Source organism: Hemicordylus capensis, chromosome 2, assembly GCF_027244095.1.
Source record: "Hemicordylus capensis ecotype Gifberg chromosome 2, rHemCap1.1.pri, whole genome shotgun sequence".
Taxonomy (NCBI): domain Eukaryota; kingdom Metazoa; phylum Chordata; class Lepidosauria; order Squamata; family Cordylidae; genus Hemicordylus; species Hemicordylus capensis.
In genome coordinates this window covers 354,984,171-355,002,140 of record NC_069658.1, presented here as the reverse complement: position 1 = coordinate 355,002,140, position 17,970 = coordinate 354,984,171, and the positions used below count along the sequence as shown (strand labels likewise).

The 17,970-nt window shown below is 44.0% G+C and overlaps 1 protein-coding gene across 1 annotated transcript; it reads right to left on the bottom strand.

Annotated features, from left to right (window-relative positions):
* Positions 1-973: 973 nt before the first annotated feature.
* SOWAHA (sosondowah ankyrin repeat domain family member A) lies at positions 974-6,264 on the bottom strand. The gene has a single exon (XM_053302963.1). It carries the CDS (start codon positions 5,560-5,562, stop codon positions 4,051-4,053), a length of 1,512 nt encoding a protein of 503 aa, XP_053158938.1. The 5' UTR covers positions 5,563-6,264; the 3' UTR covers positions 974-4,050.
* Positions 6,265-17,970: the final 11,706 nt, after the last annotated feature.

The following is a 17,970-nucleotide window of genomic DNA, read 5'->3' as shown; positions in this document are numbered from 1 at the left end:
GAAAACACCATTTGCAGATGGGGAGGTTAGAAGGACAGTGAAAGAGTGACTTGCTCAGCAGCTAAAACAATCACACTACCACTGTGGGCACTGGACATGTGGGCATCAGGGTTAACCATGGGCCTTCTGGTGGCCCTGGGTTTCCAGCCAATTCCACCCCATCACCAGTCCTATTTACACTATATGTTCAACACTTGCACACAGGTACAGATTTGTATACAGGTACAGTTGTTTTTGTTTTTGTTTTTTAGATTGTGAGCCTTTTGGGGACAGGGATCCATCTTATTTATTTATTATATCTCTGTGTAAACCGCCCTGAGCCATTTTTGGAAGGGTGGTATAGAAATCGAATTAATAATCAATCATCATCACAAAATACAAAGATCTACAAACTGAAATTGAAAGGCTGTGGCAGAAAAAGACCAAAATAATCCCAGTGGTAACTGGCGCCCTAGGTGCAATTCCAAAACAACTTGAAGAGCACCTGAACACCATAGGGGCCACAGAAATCACCATCAGCCAATTACAAAAAGCAGCTTTACTGGGAACAGCCTATATTTTGCGACAATATCTATAATAACCAACAGTATTGATGATAAAATTCAGCCATCCCAGGTCCTTGGGAAGGACTCGATGTCTGGATAAAACAAACCAGTCAATAACACCTGTCTGACTGTGTAAACAAGAAATAACATTTACACATTATGTTGAACACAGGGCAGTACACTTCCTATCTGAACCCAGATACGTTCACTTTTAAAATAAATGCAGCTACAGTCATTCACACAAAAACATGTACAAGTGTACAGATATCTTATGTTGTACTCTCGTAAAACATAATGTCTAAATAGGACTATTGTATCTAACTTATTTGATGAGAATAGGGACAGGAACAAATTATCTTCCTATTTTTGGAGCAGATTAAGAACTACAACTTGTGTTATGCTTGCATGTGCACAAAAACATACATAACTAGAAAGAGGAAGTACTGAGTTTATTAATGCAAGGCTGATAACAAAACATTCCAAGAGGCAATGACTCTGAAAAGAATTTCAAAGTGCTCTAGTAAAACATAACCATTGAAATGTAAACACCTAATGGAAATTTAATAAACAGATTGCAACGAGGCATGCTAACTTGTTGATTTTGTTGCAGGCAGAAAGATAGATTTTTAAAGTAAATATCAAAGCTTATGTGGCCTGTTAAGACAGTGCAAAGAAAGAAACAGCATTCCATGCAGAATAGTTTAAGCAGACCCTAGGTTGGTTCTGTTCTCTGCCACTTTCACGATGTGAAATGGACACTACAGATATCAGACTATCCCGGTCTTGAAGTGCATATGCTTAACCTTGAGAGGGTAACACAGTTAGCCTTTTACACGTAACCTTTAATATATGTTGAGTCTTTATGCAGTATGCATATTTTCAAATACTTAGCAGCTTAACAAATCACCTAGCATTTGACTATAGGGTTGCCATATTTCTTTACTGAAGGGCTCTTCTGTATTTATGTTTAAAGCTGCAATGGCAGCCAGAAATTCAACAAGTGAAGCTTTTCCCTTCATGAGATGGCAAGCTTCACTTATTGAATTTTTGCCTACTTTCCTTAAGGAAACTAAGCTTATGAGATCACCCGGCGTGTGTGTGTGTGTGTGTGTGTGTGTGTATCTATCAACCTGGCAATGTGTGAACCAATATGAACCAAATTGGATACAGTTGGGGCACCTCAGTAGGGACACCTCAAACACATAGTTTCTGATTATGTCACCCATCCCAGTGGCACCCTAGTTGGAGGTTGTACCTCCAATCCCATTAGGTCAGCATTTTAGTTGTTGAAAGTGTTTCCCCACAAGGCTTTTAAGAACCTGTCTCCAACACAACTGTTAAACTTGCATCAGCTATCATGTGCATTTAATATATCTTCTGTATTCACTTCCCACTAAACCAATATTTATATGTGGCATAAAGAGCAAATGGGAGGCACAAGGGTGGTTTCATTGTCTTCTGTGAAAACCCTCTTGCGTTTCAGTCTCACATATACATGAATTAAGCAAGATGTAATTCCAAGTAAAGATGCACAGGATCAGGTTTTGGGTCTTCACACTACTCCACTGAGTAGTCAATTATAATCATTTTCTGGCAAACAACCCATCACCCCTTTGTAAAATGGGACAATAACTACCTTTGTTTACAAAGAGCTTTTTGTTCAAGCAAGGCATTATCAAATCTAGATATAATTTATGCTTAAAAAATAATGAATTTTGAAAGTAACCCTCAATGTCTTTTAAAAATTGCCTGTGTAGCTCACAACACCACACTATAAGTCCATTATTTTAATCAAGCAGAGGCACATTCTTTTCACGCACTTAACAATGGCTGGTAGATCATGTCCAACTGTGATTTAAAACTCATTGTAAAGAGATCAACATACATAAATGTTTACATGATGAACAATATAAAAATAACTGCCTAAATTGTTATATTTCTAATATCCTTCTCCCCATATTAAAAATATGCACCCTAAATAGGTTTTCTCCTGTCATTACACTTTTAAAAATGTCACTTCCACAAATGCCAAAGGTTTGTATTCTGTTTTGACAGGTAATCGCTGCATTCAGCATCACAATGTTTTTCATTTGTTTCCAACAAGCTTTGTATTATAGATTCACTGAATAAAACAAGACATAACTGAGCCAGTTATGTAACTATAACACTGAGGTAGGTAGACATATCAGGGTTTTCTTTTTTAAAGAGTTGACGAGGCTGGTTCTCTTATTTAATTCTGTTATGTACATAGTAAACCACTTTAGATGAGCCACTGGACTCTGGACTAATTGCAAGATGGCATTTTAAACACAGACACTTCTTTTTAAAAATAATAATAATAGTAAAATACATAGTTTTTAGTGGCACACTGGAAAAGAGAGTATCTTCCCTTTTCAAACATATTTAAGTTTACAGAATAGAAAGGTCATTCTGAATTTTCAGTATCCACTTTAAAAGCAAAGACACAGATTGATTGTAGTCCTTTAACTTAAATCACATATTCACTGCAGACTCGGGTGGCTGCCATGAGAACTGTAGCCAGTGCAAACCATTGCAAATAGTGTTCCAACATTTTCAACACTGTACAAAAGGAAGCTCCCTTATACTGAGTAAGAACATTGATCCATCTAGCTCAGTATCATACACAGACTAGCAGCGGTTTCTGCAAGGTTGCAGGCAGGAGTCTCTCCCAACCCTATCTGGGGATGCCAAGAGGAAACCTTCTGCATGCAAGAATGCGGGTGCTCTTCCCAGAGCAGCCCCATCCCTAAGAGGATGGGGCTCATAGTGCTCACATGTGTAATTTCCCATTCAAATGCAAATCAGGGTACAGCTATCCTCCCCTGTAAACAGCACAGCATTAGGGAAAGAAGTTCTTCTTTTCATAAGCACATATTTTTAACAGAAATTGTTAGAAAATTCTGAAATCCCACTTTTACTTCCCACTTCCAGTTTGACTTGAAGCAATGAAACTTTCAGTTAAATGTTTTGTTCTTTAAAACTGTACATATTAACTCAACATGCTGTTTTTGTTTCAAGATGCACTACTTTATATGTAATGGCATCCATCAGAATTGGGCACATTCATTTTGATTCCTTTTGGACATTTAAATTGATTTTAATGAACCATGCATCCAGATAAGTTATGAGAGCCTAAACCAAACATTTTGGAAGATCCTACATTAAATTAAATCTTACATTAAATAAGAAAGAAAGAAAGAAAGAAAGAAAGAAAGAAAGCCCTGATAAAGATTCACATTCATTTACTGTGGATAACCTTTTTCTCAAGGAAAAGATGATGTTGTGTGAGGTAAAGGTCAAATAAAGAATTTTGCAACCAGCTACAGTATAGTGTTTAGATCCAACCTGAAATATAATCCGCCCTACCCCAGTCTTTGGATTGGACCTCCTAAACACATTCAGAACTCCAATAGAGTGTTGTTTCCTGTGTGGTTCTCACACATCCACTTCATGATTCATATTATTTGATTCAGGAAAGCAGGAACTAAAAGCCAAAAAACAGCTCTGAAACTGGTCTACGTTTTGTTGTGGCTTCCTCCTGTTCTTCCTCCACTGCCTCAGACAAGGAAGAATGTGACGAGAAAGTTCCTCTGGACTTCAGCTTTCTCCTTGGGGCTGTCGCACCAAGAAATTTATTGAGCGAAGTAGGTTTCTTCAGGCCTTTGGTCAGCTCATAGAAAGCAGTGTCATCAGACAAAAGCCCCAGGACAGTACTGGTAGAACTCAGAATAGAAGCCGCCACTTTTGCACTCTTCTTAATGGAGGTGTTGTGTCCAGTGGCGGTGTGAAGATCAGGGTCACGCAGGAGATGCCTAACCGCAAAAGACGACCCTTCTTTTAAGTACTGGTAGGGTTTCTTCCCACTGTAGTCTCTCAAGTTCACCTTGGCACTGTACTCCTTGACCAACTGGGCAATGACTTCCTCTTGCCCATGTATAGCAGCAATATGCAATGGGGTGTACCCTCCATAGGACTTGGTGTTCACATTGACATGAACACCCCCTTTCTCAGCCACCTCGATGACTTTGCACACCGTGTCACAGTTCCCACTTTTAGCCGCCCAGTGCAGAACAGTGAACCCGGATATGAAATCTCTTTTGCCTGCCAAGCTCTTGTCTCTCAGCAAGAGGCCATGAAGCCTCTGGGACCACTGGCCGGCCGTGGCTTTCACCAACCACTCGTGTTCGGCTGCTTCCAGAGGGACAGTCTCAGCGCAGGCTTCCTCGCCCACCTTTTGCGACTTCGGTGGCGCCCTTTTCAGATAAGACTCCGCCTCATCAAGCTGCCTCCTCTTCGAGTAAGGCGACGGAGGCAAGAAGGTGCGGGCAGAGGGGGGCTCCACCCGGAGCCAGTCTTTGCCGGTGGGCTGCTCTTGCTCAGCAGCGGGGCTCAGCTCCTCCGCCGCTCTGGCTCCAGTGGACGCCGGCACGCAGCGCACTGGCAGCATGCAGGGTTTCTGCGGGGAGGCTTTGGAGGGCAGCCTGTCACTGGGGACTTTGGGCGCCTCCCCAAGGTCCTCCCTTTGAAAGAGACTCTTCAGCTGGGACACGGGCATTGTCGGCTGCTCCTCCACTGCTCCCTGCTCCGAGGGGATGATGAGAGGGACCCCAGAGGCCGCGGCCGGGGAGCCAGGAGCCAAAGGCGCTGCGCCCCTTTCCTCCTCCTCCTCCTCCACCGCCGCCTCCTCCTCTTCCTCCTCGGGGACATCGCCAGAGCGTCCCGCAGCGGGCGCTGCGCCAAGCTGGGCAGCCAAGGCGCGCCGGTAGTTCTTCTTCAGCACCACGAACTTGGTGCCGTCCAGCTCCTTCACGACGGCCACGCGGTTGACGAAGTGCTTGAAGCGCTCGCGGCGGGCTGCTCGCTCTTCGGGCTCCGCGCCGCCGGGCGGCTCCAGCAGCGGCTCGAAGCGGCGCAGCAGCTCCGAATTGCGTACCTTGCCGCCCTGCTCCAGCAGGAAGTCCAGCACGGCAGCCTGGCTCAGCGCGGGCTCAGCCATGCTGCCCGCCTCAGCCAGGTGAGAGGCGCGCGGGGCGCGGGGTGGGCAGCTCAGCGGCGGCGGCGGCAGCAGCAGGCAGACAGAGAACCGCTCCTGGGCGCGCGCAGCCACCTGCTGCCGCCGCCTCGACTCTCGGGCGCTCTCCCAGCGGGCGGAGGGCGCGGTGGGGTGGAGTGAGGCACGAAGGCCACCCACAGCGGAGGCGCCTGGGATTTGTAGTCAGCGAGAGGAGACACCTGAGCTTGGACCCCCCGCGCTTCTCGCTCCCAAGCACCACCCGCGCCTGCACACCTCTTCCTCGCTCGCAAGTGGCTGCGCCCAGCAGGGAGCGCGCCTCTCCCTCTCGACAGCCCACGCGGGGAAGATCGCAGCAAGAAGAAGCACGCCCCCGTCCGTCTCAAAGGAAACATTCCGACACTCGCGGCGCTGCCTTGCAGTAGCTTCAGGCTGCGCGGATGCCCAGCAGCAGCCGCCACCAACAGGACAACGACGACGAGCCCCAGGTATGCCGTGGCCGCATCGCCAGGCTGAGCCGCTCCCTGTCATTATTCAGCTATCAGGGCCAGGGCAGAATGACTGTTTTGCCTGTGGGACTCGTTTCCTTCCTTTCCAAGCGGCCAGCGTTTTACTGCGCTCTTTAAGAGGATCATTAGACTTCAAACAGAGAGCGAGAAAAACACACGTAATGGTCGAGCGAGGCAGATTACATTTGCCTGTCACTCTCATCAGTCTGGAAGAATGGCCCAGAGAGGGCCTGAACTGCACCGAGAATAATACAGACCACCAACCTGAGTTACTACCACACTTGTGCACTTATAATCTGCCTTTCTCTAAAACAGAGAATCAAAGTGGGTTACAAGTCAATAAAACAAAATTACTACCTATAAAGCACAATAAACCTGTCATACAAGAGGATGAAACAGTAGGATTTAAAAGTCTCATCAGACCATACCAAATACCCTGCAAAAGAGGGAAATCTTCACTTGCTTTCAGAAAAAAACCAAAGACTGGGGTGAGAAAGCCTCCTGGGAAAGGGAGCACTACAACTCCCCAGCCTCAGAGGCAGCACCATGGAGAGAGCTTTGAAGCAATCTAAATGAGAGGTTGTGAGGGCACAGATGAAAGAAAACAGGTCCCTGCTGGTCCTTTTAAGATCTAGGAACTTCCCATTTGAGGGTATTGTTGTCCTTTTTAAGATCTCTGTGCAGCTTCCTTGACAGGGCAAAGTATTTTCATAGTGACAGTGCCAACAGAATGCAGCTCTCAGTGGGATTTCTCTCTATCCTAGTTTTGCCATCTGTTGATGGAGCAGGATCATGGTTAGAGAATTACCATCTTTCTCCAGCAAGGAGGACTTCTGCCTGCCTCTTTGCTGCTTTTCACATCCCACAGTGTTTTATTCCTAACATGGCAAATGCTCAAAGCTGCCTAGAGTCTGCTTCTCTTCTCCCTGCCCCCAGAATGCCATCTTGTGAGGGCAGGTCATGTTTAATTCAGTGGAGAAAACAACATGTTCTGCATCTGCTCTGAGGTGTTTAAAGGATGACCATTTAAAGCAAGTTTGGGGGCCACAACTCTGTGAAGCCCTTAAAAGTTGTGAAGCTACCTTATGCTGAGCTATACAGCTGGTTCAAAAGAACATAAGAACAGCCCTGCTAGATCAGGCCCAAGGCCCATCCAGTTCAGCATCCTGTTTCACACAGTGACCCACCAGAAGTCTGGGAAGCCTACAGGCAAGAGGTGAGGACATGCCATTGCTGCTGCTGCCCTGCAACTGGTATTGGGAGGCCTCTTGCCTCTGAGGCTGGAGGTGGCCTATAGTCACCAGTCACCCATTATCCATCCAGCCCAGTGTTGTCTTCTCTGACTGGCTGTGGCTCTCCAAGGCCCCAGGCAAAGGTCTTTCCCAGCCCTGTTATCTGAAACTGAACCTGAGATTTCCTGCATACGCACCTTGTGCTCAGCTACTGAGCCACACCTCTTCTCCACCCTGCTCTAACTAGCTCTGTCCAGCATCAGTGGAAGCGCCAAAAAAGTACTGCACAGAGAGGAGGAGCAAAGTGCATTTCTATGGGTTGAGCTTTGTCCCACATGTTAGATGTCTGCAAGAGAAATAATAGTATATTTCACATTAGCATTCTTATCTTAAACATATTTTCAGCAAAGTAAATCTTACTGACTTTGATAAAAGTGATCTGCCCCATTGCAATTCTATCTCTAAGTCAAACAGAAAAGAGCCAATGGGGAACGTCTGTCTGTCTGGTATGTGTGTGTGTAGCACACCTTTCCTTCAAGTAACCACATCAGTGGGAGGACAGGTAAGGGTGAGCTGCTCCTTGAGGCTGGTCGCTCTTCCACCCACTCTGGTGCCCCCAATATGTTATTCATTGGTAAATAGTGGCCTGCACCCATCTTTCTTTTTCTGGAGCTTTGTAGAATAAAGAAGCTTTGCGGAGCTGTCCTCCCATCTCCATAATACAGCATAGTCCATCCTCTGTCCTATATGCCATCTGCAGAACCAACATGTTGTTAGCTGCACAGGCAAAAGAGAAAGGGGGGGCGGAGAATGCAGCTGTACTTACAACTTCATTGGCCAAACGAGCTTCTAAAGGGAGCAGAGCAAAGAGTATTTATGGTAAGATTGGCTGGACTAATAGAATGGTTCCTTGATTTATTTCTGCCACAATTTCCTAATGTAATGAATACTTTTTGCTCCCAGTCATCAAACCAAAACCACAGCTTTCAACACAATTATTGAGGTTTGTAAACTAGAGTCTTTGTTGTTTTCAAGAAGCTCCCTTTCAAATGCATCAGACTTAAATGGCAGATTGGGGGTGAGGGTGGGGTGAGACAGATTTCCACAGGGCTATTAATTTGTTAACAACATCTACACCCTGATTATGTGAACTACTGTGTGGGGTCATATTAGATGTAAGGAGCCTACCGCCAGCACTGCTAAAGCCCTCACATCAAAGATGGAATTTGTCCTGGACTTCAGGAGGAGGAGGGAGGGGCTTTCCCCCTCCCAAGTACTGAATAAGATCACTTCTAGGACATCAGCAATCATGAGGTGGGGCAGGGCGGGGCAGGGCAGGGTAGGGCAAAGAGAGAATGGGGCTTCCCTCTGGCTCCCTTTCTGGCTCTGTTAACAGTGCAATGCTGCTCTGCCCTTATGCAATGGTAAGGAGGGATGTTGCAAGTCCAGTACAGCTCTGCCTTGCCTACCCAGATATGGATTTGGCAGCTATAGTGATGCAAGTCATTGTTTGATCTGCAATTGCTGGAGGTGTTCAATACTATGTTATTTATATTTCGCATGCTGAAACAAACACTGCTGCTCTGGATTTATCCAAAATAAAATGATGTTTGATATAAATAAATATATTATTACATTTCTGTCCACACAATCTTATCTTTTTACAGTTTTTCTAAATAAAAGTGAAGTTCAGTTCCCCTACTGCAATCCCTGTTTAAGTGTTGTATACTTCAATGGGACTGAAATTGCCCTTTAAAGACAGTATTAAACACTGGATGACTATTTTTCTTCAGTTTGCCCTCTGTGTTTTGTTTTGTTTTAAGACAATAACACCATGTCCTGAATAACTCATTCTTAATGCTGCAGTGGGGAAGTAACTTGCCTAGGGAGCAAGCGGTTGCTGGTTCAAATCACCAAACTATGGGAAACACCTATATCGGGCAGCAGCAATATAGGAAGGTGCTGAAAGGCATCATCATCTCACATTGCACAGGAGATGGCAATGGTAAACCTCTCCTGTATTCTGCCAAAGAAAACCACAGGGCTTTGTGGTCACCAGGCATCAACACTGACTCAACAGCACAACTGTACCTTTAATGTTTATCTGGGATACAATGGTTGTGTAGTAAATGTTTTGGGAAGGGAGGGTAATAAGGAAAAAACAATCCCCCCCCCCGAATCTGACAGCAAGGGGGAAGTGAATGTATGAAACAATAGCAAATATTTCAGCTGTAGGTTCTCTTTCAGCTCAGGCTAATTCTGGGCAGACTCATGGAGCACAGCAATTAAAATAGTTCAAGTCAGAACTCCAACATGAATTTAAGCACCTCCAGCAACTCTTGGAGGTAAATCCATAAAGTAAAGAATGTCAATTTACCTTATCAACTCAATAGGTATAGAATTGCTCCAGTACCATATGGAATCTGGGAAAATAAACTAGCTAAGCAGTAAGAATGCCAAAATAATTCAGGGGATGGGTAAGAGTGATCAAAAATATGGAGGTTACTACGGCTGCAATCATGTGCCTACTTAGCAGGGATTGGGAAACAGGTAAAGCTCCTGAAGGCAGGGAGAGGCTTATATCTAAGTAAATATGCATAAGAGAGTGCTATAAATCAATATTTAGATATTACACCAGCACAACTCTCTGTCTATCTGGTTTCATGCACTTAGTTGCCAGGACAATTCTTGAAAGATCAGTTACTCCATTATGCTGAAATATTTTAAAACCTGAATAAAAGCACATTTTTAAGGAACTTGAAGGAAGGGCATAACTGATCCAGGACACTGCATGAGTACATCAGCCTGCGACAGCATTAATGCATTGGCAATGGACATCACCATTGTCAGTTGTGGCTTCGCTGCTTAGCCAGCTATCCAAGCTGCCCCCTGTGACATCACTGTGATGCACAAATATAGAAATGGGATGCCATTTCAACCACGCAGCAACTTTCCTAGCAGATAACATTTTATACACACTTCCCTAATTCTTTCTCTCCACACAGTTTGGCCTGACAAACTTGTTTTTCAACCCATCTTTTCTCCCTATCTCTTTGCAAATTTTAACTTCACAGCTGAAAAACTAACTCATTTGACGACGCTTCAGTCAGCTTAGTTGGCAAAATGTTCCACTATACTCATGCTTTCTTAACACAGTACATGTATAATCCTTATATTACTTATAACACATTCAAGTTAGCTGGCTTTTATTACATAACATTACTGCCCTGCCCTTCACATTGTTTGCATAGTACTACCCCACCCTTTGCTTAGGCTACCTGCTGTGTGTGGGAATATTATGGCAGTGACCTTTTTTCCAGAAACATCTCCTTGTATTCAGAGACCCTGCTGTGCTGATTTGACAAGTGCAAAAAAGCTAGTAATGACTTTTTAGCAGCAATGCCTTACCATTCTCATTCACTGGAATTATTTTACTTTTACTTATTTTGTGTCTTCATGGCTGCTGATCAGATTTTAGACATATCTGTCTAAAAACACAGGATTAGATAAAGCATAACACCTGCCAACCATTTTTACCCTTCCCTCTCCCTCTCCCTCTCCATCTCCCTCTCTCCCCATTCACATGGCCATGCATGCCTGGGCACAGCCTCTGCTCTGACACAGGTATATATAGTTGTATGATTGGGATGTCTCTCTTTCTCTCCATTTTAGATAAGCATTTGGAGACCTGGTAGTATAGAATTTGCAAGTAAGCAGGACTGCTAATATTAGCAGTTAACCCACTCCAGAAAGATCAAGTTTGTAGCCTGGGAGTGCTCCTGGATACAAAACTTACTCTGGTTTATCAGGCTGAGGAAGTGGCCAGGAATACATTTTATCAGCTTTGGCTGATATGTCCGCTATGCCTATTTCTGGAGGTAAATGACCTTAAATCAGTAGTGCATATGCTGGTGACCTCCAGGCTTGACTACTGTAATGCACTCTACGTGGGGCTGCCTTTGTACATAATCTGGAAACTATAATTAGTACTGACTGCGGCAGCCAGACTGGTTTCTGGGGCAACCTGAAGGGACCATATAACACTGATTTTAAAAGAATTGCATGGCTGCTGCTATGTTTCTGAGTGAAATACAAAGTGCTGGTTATTACTTCTAAAACCCTCAATGGCTTGGGTCCAGGGTACAAAAAGAGTGTCTTCTTTGTCATGAACCCTGTTGCCTATTAAGATCACCTAGAGAGGTCTGGTTACGAGGGAGATTCCATATGCAGATTCAGATTCAAGCAATGGAAAAATATAGTGAAATTTTTAGCCTCAGTATTGGAACGTTTAAGACAGACATATTTCACCCCTAGCAAAGTTATCTTAAAGACAAAGTTAAAACATTTGATTCCCCCCACTCCTGTTGTAAATAACTATAGCATTACATTGCAATGCAGGTGGTAGAATTCCCCCCCCTTTCCTTTTCCTTTTAAAAAAATGTTTTAAAACATTTGATTCCCCCCACTCCTGTTGTAAATAACTATAGCATTACATTGCAATGCAGGTGGTAGGATTCCGCCCCCCCCTTTCCTTTTCCTTTTTTTTTGAATGAGCAGAGAGAATTCCCTATTTTCCATCCAGCGGGAATGATGTTGAAGGGGAAGTCTTGCTTTGCAGATGGCAGATGGGCTGTTAGTTATCTCGCCTATGTGGGACAGAGCTGGTGATATTTATAAACCTTAGTGGTAGAACAAATCTGCTTCTGGTGTGCAGTCTTGAACTTCACAGCACACAGAATGATGAAAGCCAGAGCGGTCGAATTTCCTCATTCATATTTGCCTCCCAAACAAAAGACATGCTATGCAAAGGCAAACAGCTCTTCCATTGTTCAGGAGAGAGAGATGCAGTAACCTTTCAATGGATAAACAATCAAACAAGAGTGTGGGGGGATGTCCACAGATAAAAGGCATTCTCTGAGCAAAGACTTGGATACAAACCCAGAGCCAGTTCTAAAAACTATTGCTTAGTGTAGAGCAGCAGACAATATTACATGTTGTTCTTCAAGAAGCCAGAAAATCCATAGTTATCGTTGGAGAAGAATCTTTTCAAACAATGAAGCTGTTCTCAGGACCAGCCCAGGCCAGTCTGGGGCAGGCCCTCAGGGTTAGGCTGCTCATGAGAAACAGCAGGATCCTCATGGATCTCTTTGCTCCCCACCCACCTAACCTTCCTGAGAAACCCGGCTGTTAGCCGAGGCTAAGCGTGCTCTTGCACCTTTACCCTGGCTACCAGGTATCGTGTCTCCTCAGGCTTGACTTTGCTTCACTCACCTTCACCCCAGACAATCGGCAAATGTTGCTGGGAGCGCCATCAGCGCTTCCACACGATCCATTTTTGGAGAGCTGGGATGATGTGTTCTGGCCTCTGGGTATCCCACAATGCACCACAGTTGAGTCAAGGGCTGACTTTCAATAGATCGCAGCGAGGAAGCTTCTCTGCTACATATGAAACCCTGACCCAGAATCAGGTCATCTACGAATTATTTAGCACCAGGTTCCCCACGAACGTGCGCTGCTCCAACGCAGCTTGAGGAGACACACGAGCATGAAGCTGAGGTTAAGGGAGCAATCACTCTGTTAACCTCGACTAGGAGCTGGGCTACAAAGCTGGGCTAAGCAGCACTGACCTGCTAGGATTGGGCCTGATCCTGGTGGTTCTCACACACAGTCTAACCCAGGTTGGGATTCCTTAACCTGGGTCAGGCTGTGCATAAGAACAGCTTCTCTATTTCTATAGATACAGTCCCAAGAGGGCTATACCACATGATTTTTCTGAATGTGTAGAAATTGTTTGCCATTCTAGGGAGTATTCCATAATTGAAGATGGTTTGCCTCTAGCAAATATGTGGTAGCTTTGGTTTATTAAACGTTAAGTTATCCTGACTTAGGAGCAACTTCTCAAAACAGCTCCTTCATTGCCATCTTGCAGTGTGCTAACTTCTGTTATTGAAGAAAATAACCAATCATAGATCAGATAGATAATAAAACAGTTAAAAGACAACAAATAAATAACCAGTAAAGGGTCTTTGATTGATTGCTAGCCTAGTAGTGAGGAAAGAGAGGAGAGCTGGTCTTGTGGTAGCAAGCATGACTTGTCCCCATAGCTAAGAAGGATACACTCTGGTTGCATATGAATGGGAGTCTTGATGTGCGAGCTCTGTATGATATTCCCCTCAGGATGGAGCTGCTCTGGGAAGAGCAGAAGGTTCCAAGTTCCCTCCCTGGCTTCTCCAAGATAGGGCTGAGAGAGATTCCTGCCTGCAACCTTGGAGAAGCCGCTGCCAGTCTGTGAAGACAATACTGAGCTAGATAGACCAATAGTCTGACTCAGTATATGGCAGTTTCCTATGTTCCTAAGATGCCCAGTGAGAGATGACAGTCTCCAGGGACTAGCATCCATCTCCAGCTGACCATTGAGAGCAATCCTGGAGATCTGAATGACCTGATAGGGTGAAAAATATTTGGTGGGGGGTGAGGGAATCAGAGTTGGCAATCCTATCCTGATGTTAGCCCCTGCAGTGATTTAGTGTAAATGAAGGGTGTCAAGGGTGTGCATTTTATCCTACAGTCTCTATATTAAACCTATAACATGGACTAAGGATTGATTGGAAATAATGGGACTTGTATCTTGCTTTTCACTTTCTCCCTGGCCTTTGTGACTATTCCCAGATATAGGATCACGTGGACATATTACAATAGGAATTGACCTGTATACAGATATGGCCAGCAGTGAACAACCAGAATCCCCATGATTGCAGGAGCAGGACAAAGTGCTGCTGCAGTTTTGGAAATGGATGGCATCTGCTGCTATATGATTCAGAAAGATACAACCCAGAGGAAAAAAGTGTCTGGTTTGCATCTGTGTCCATCCCCTCCCCATGTGATGGTAGCAGTAAGAAAACACTTTTGATTTTAAGACTTAAACTGCACATGATGGTAATAATAAGTAGCTCCCCCACCTCTCTCTCTCTCTCTCTCTCTCTCTCTCTCTCTCTCTCTCTCTCTCTCTCATTAACATCATGTGGCTATTTGTTCCCACGACTGTGTGCACAGGTGGACATGTGCGGGGGGGGGGGGGGGAAGCAGGGTTCAGCTACCCCCAGCACAGTACTTCCAGAGACTTTTCTACCAAAGCATAGAAGGAGAAACTGCAAGAAACATAGAAACACCAAATAAAGAAGAAACAGTGCAATTCTGGGGGAAATTATGGGACAATCCAATAGATTATAATAAAAAAGCAGGCTGGATGAAAGAGGTCAAAAAATGTAACCAACAAATGCAAGATCTAATAATAACACCAGAATTAATAATTGAAAGAGCAAAGAAAATTAAAAATTGGACTGCTCCAGGCGACGATGAACTGCATGGCTTTTGGCTTAAACATCTAACAAGCCTTCATAAACAACTATCAAAACACTTCAATCACATTTTGCAAGGAGGTGATGTTGAACAATGGCTGACAACTGGGAAAACTCATCTCATCATGAAAGACCCAGCAAAAGGTGCAGTTCAAAGTAATTATAGACCGATAACCTGTCTGCCAACCATGTTCAAATTATTAACTGGAATAATAGCAGATGAAGTAATGCAACACTTATTAACTAACAAACAGCTTCCAGTTGAACAGAAAGGAAATTGCCCAAACACCAGAGGCACAAGACCAGCTGCTGATTGAAAAAATGATTTTAGAAAATTGCAAGAGAAGAAAAACCAATCTAAGTGTTGCATGGATTGACTACAAGAAAGCCTTCGATTCATTGCCTCACACATGGATACTAAAATGTTTAGAAACAACTGGTGTCAGCAAAAACATTCAGATATTTATTTAAAAAAAAGCAATGAGCATGTGGAGTACACAGTTAACAATCAATGGCAAGACACTTGGACAGGTTAGCATTAGAAGAGGCATTTTCCAAGGGGACTCACTATCCCCTCTGTTGTTTGTAATCGCCATGACCCCACTTTCACAAATACTAAACAAAACAGGCCTCGGATACCAAACATCTAAAACATCAAGTCGAATCAACCATCTGCTGTACATGGACGATCTGAAGTTGTATGGAAAGTCCCAGTCAGAAATTGAATCACTGCTAAACACTGTCCATATATTCAGTAGCGATATAGCAGTGGAGTTTGGACTAGACAAGTGTGCTGCATTAATAATGAACAGAGGGAAAATAACAAGAACAGAAGGAATAGAACTGCCCAATGGAAGCAAGATCAAGAACCTGGAAGAGAAAGAACCTTACAAATACCTGGGCATTCTCCAGGCTGATAACATCGCACACACTGAAGTTAAAAGAAAAATGGGAAGTGAATACATCAGGAGAGTTAGAAAAATCCTCAAGTCCAAACTCAATGGCGGGAACACCATACAAGCCATCAACACCTGGGCTATACCTGTTATTAGATACACTGCAGGAATAATAGACTGGACCCAGGCAGAGCTAGAGACGCTAGATTGTAAGACCAGGAAAATAATGACCATCAATCATGCTCTGCACCCCCGCAGTGATGTCGATAGGTTATACCTCCCTCGCAGCTCAGGTGGAAGAGGAATGCTGCAAGTCCATCAAACAGCAGAGAAGAAAAGAGGCCTTGAAGAATATATCAAGGACAGTGAAGAAGATGCACTTCAAATGGTCAATAAGCCACTGCATGGTCAATATTTGCACAATATAAGTGGAAAATCAGACATCACCAAGACCTGGCAATGGCTTAAGAATGGCAACTTGAAGAAAGAAACAGAGGGTTTAATACTGGCTGCACAAGAACAGGCACTAAGAACAAATGCAATAAGAGCTAAAGTAGAAAAATCCACAACAAACAGCAAGTGCCGCCTTTGTAAAGAAGCAGATGAAACCATGGACCACCTAATCAGCTGTTGTAAAAAGATCGCACAGACTGACTACAAACAAAGGCATGACAAAGTAGCAGGGATGATACACTGGAACATCTGCAAAAAATACAAGCTACCTGTAGCCAAACATTGGTGGGACCATAAAATTGAAAAAGTTGAAGAAAATGAAGATGTAAAAATATTATGGGACTTCCAACTACAAACAGACAAACATCTGCCACACAATACACCAGATAAAACTGTAGTCGAGAAGAAAGAAAAACAAGTGAAAATAATCGACATAGCAATACCAGGGGATAGCAGAATAGAAGAAAAAGAAATAGAAAAAATCACAAAATACAAAGATCTACAAATCGAAATTGAAAGGCTATGGCAGAAAAAGACCAAAATAATCCCAGTGGTAATTGGCGCCCTGGGTGCAGTTCCAGAAGACCTTGAAGAGCACCTCAACACCATAGGGGCCACAGAAATCACCACCAGCCAATTACAAAAAGCAGCTTTACTGGGAACAGCCTATATTCTGCGACGATATCTATAACCATTGACAATAAAATTCAGCCATCCCAGGTCCTTGGGAAGAACTCGATGTCTGGATCAAACAAACCAGTCAATAACACCTGTCTGACTGTGTAAATAAATAAATAAATAAATAAATAAATAAATAAATAATAATAATAAGAAGAAGAAGAAGAAGAAGAAGAAGCCAGGCTAGGTGGCACTGCCCCGCTGGGATCAAGCCTGAGCCCAGCAGTTCTTACATGCAGCCTAACCCAGGCTGGGTTTCCCTAGCCTGAGTTAGGCTGTGCATGAGAACAGCCTCATTGTCTATTACAATGAAATGTAGGTGTAACAATGAGTGAAGAGAGGCAACGGGAAGAGTTCAATGCATCTCAGAGTCATCTGGCCAGATATGTATGAGCCTTGCTGTCACCAGGGAGCTAGGGGTAAGGCTTATTCCTTGAAATGAATGGGACATACATTTTCATAATTGCTGTGACATGCTGATGGGATGTGTTACTAAGAGAACCTGTTTGGGGCTCCCCAGAGCACCCCTATACCTACTTTGGCGCTACAGGCTTGTATTTCCCACATGTTGCTGTTCCCATGGGACCATGAGGTCTCTAATAGGTTCGCATGAGCTAACTCACAGGGCATGTCACTTGGTGTGTAGCCTGGGAAATTGTAGCTCTCAGGTCAAGTTTAATTTCAGGACTGCTGGAGAACCTCCCTGCGCTTGTCCCCTTGATTGCTTTCAGGTGGGTAATGCCAGAATAGACCTGATTGAATCAAGAACTATTCTTTCAAGGATTAGCCAAGTATTCTCCCTATTTTGGCACAGCAGAGCAAGTCAAGATATTGCCTCCTCAGGAAGGAGTGATAAGAGGTAGCAGATCATCTCCTTTGCTAATGAGGATGTTAATGGTTGGCTCAGGGCATGGGAAGCTAGCTTAACATTTTTAGTCACTCCCAGGTATTCTAAAAAGACATGAGATAAGCCCTGAAGCACCTATTGCATTTCTCCCTAACGGGTCTTTTAGATCTATTCAGCCTTTGTACTGAAGGGAAGCACACCCAGCAAATTTGAACAGGACAATGATGCATCCTGGGCTTTGTCCATTTTGCCCACCTTTTCAAGGTATGATCAGCATGATGCCCCCGGGCAATATTTTGGCTATAAGTAATCAAGACACGATCAATTGGTGTGTCTCTACCCTAGATTCACCAGATGTTTCTTCCTTGGATGCACCAACTGCCTTTTGCTATGTCTTGGCAGTGGCACGTCCATCTTGCC

Coding starts and splice junctions, on each gene's coding strand:
- SOWAHA (XM_053302963.1), bottom strand. CDS start 5,562: ATGGCTGAGCCCGCGCTGAGCCAGGCTGCCGTGCTGGACTTCCTGCTG.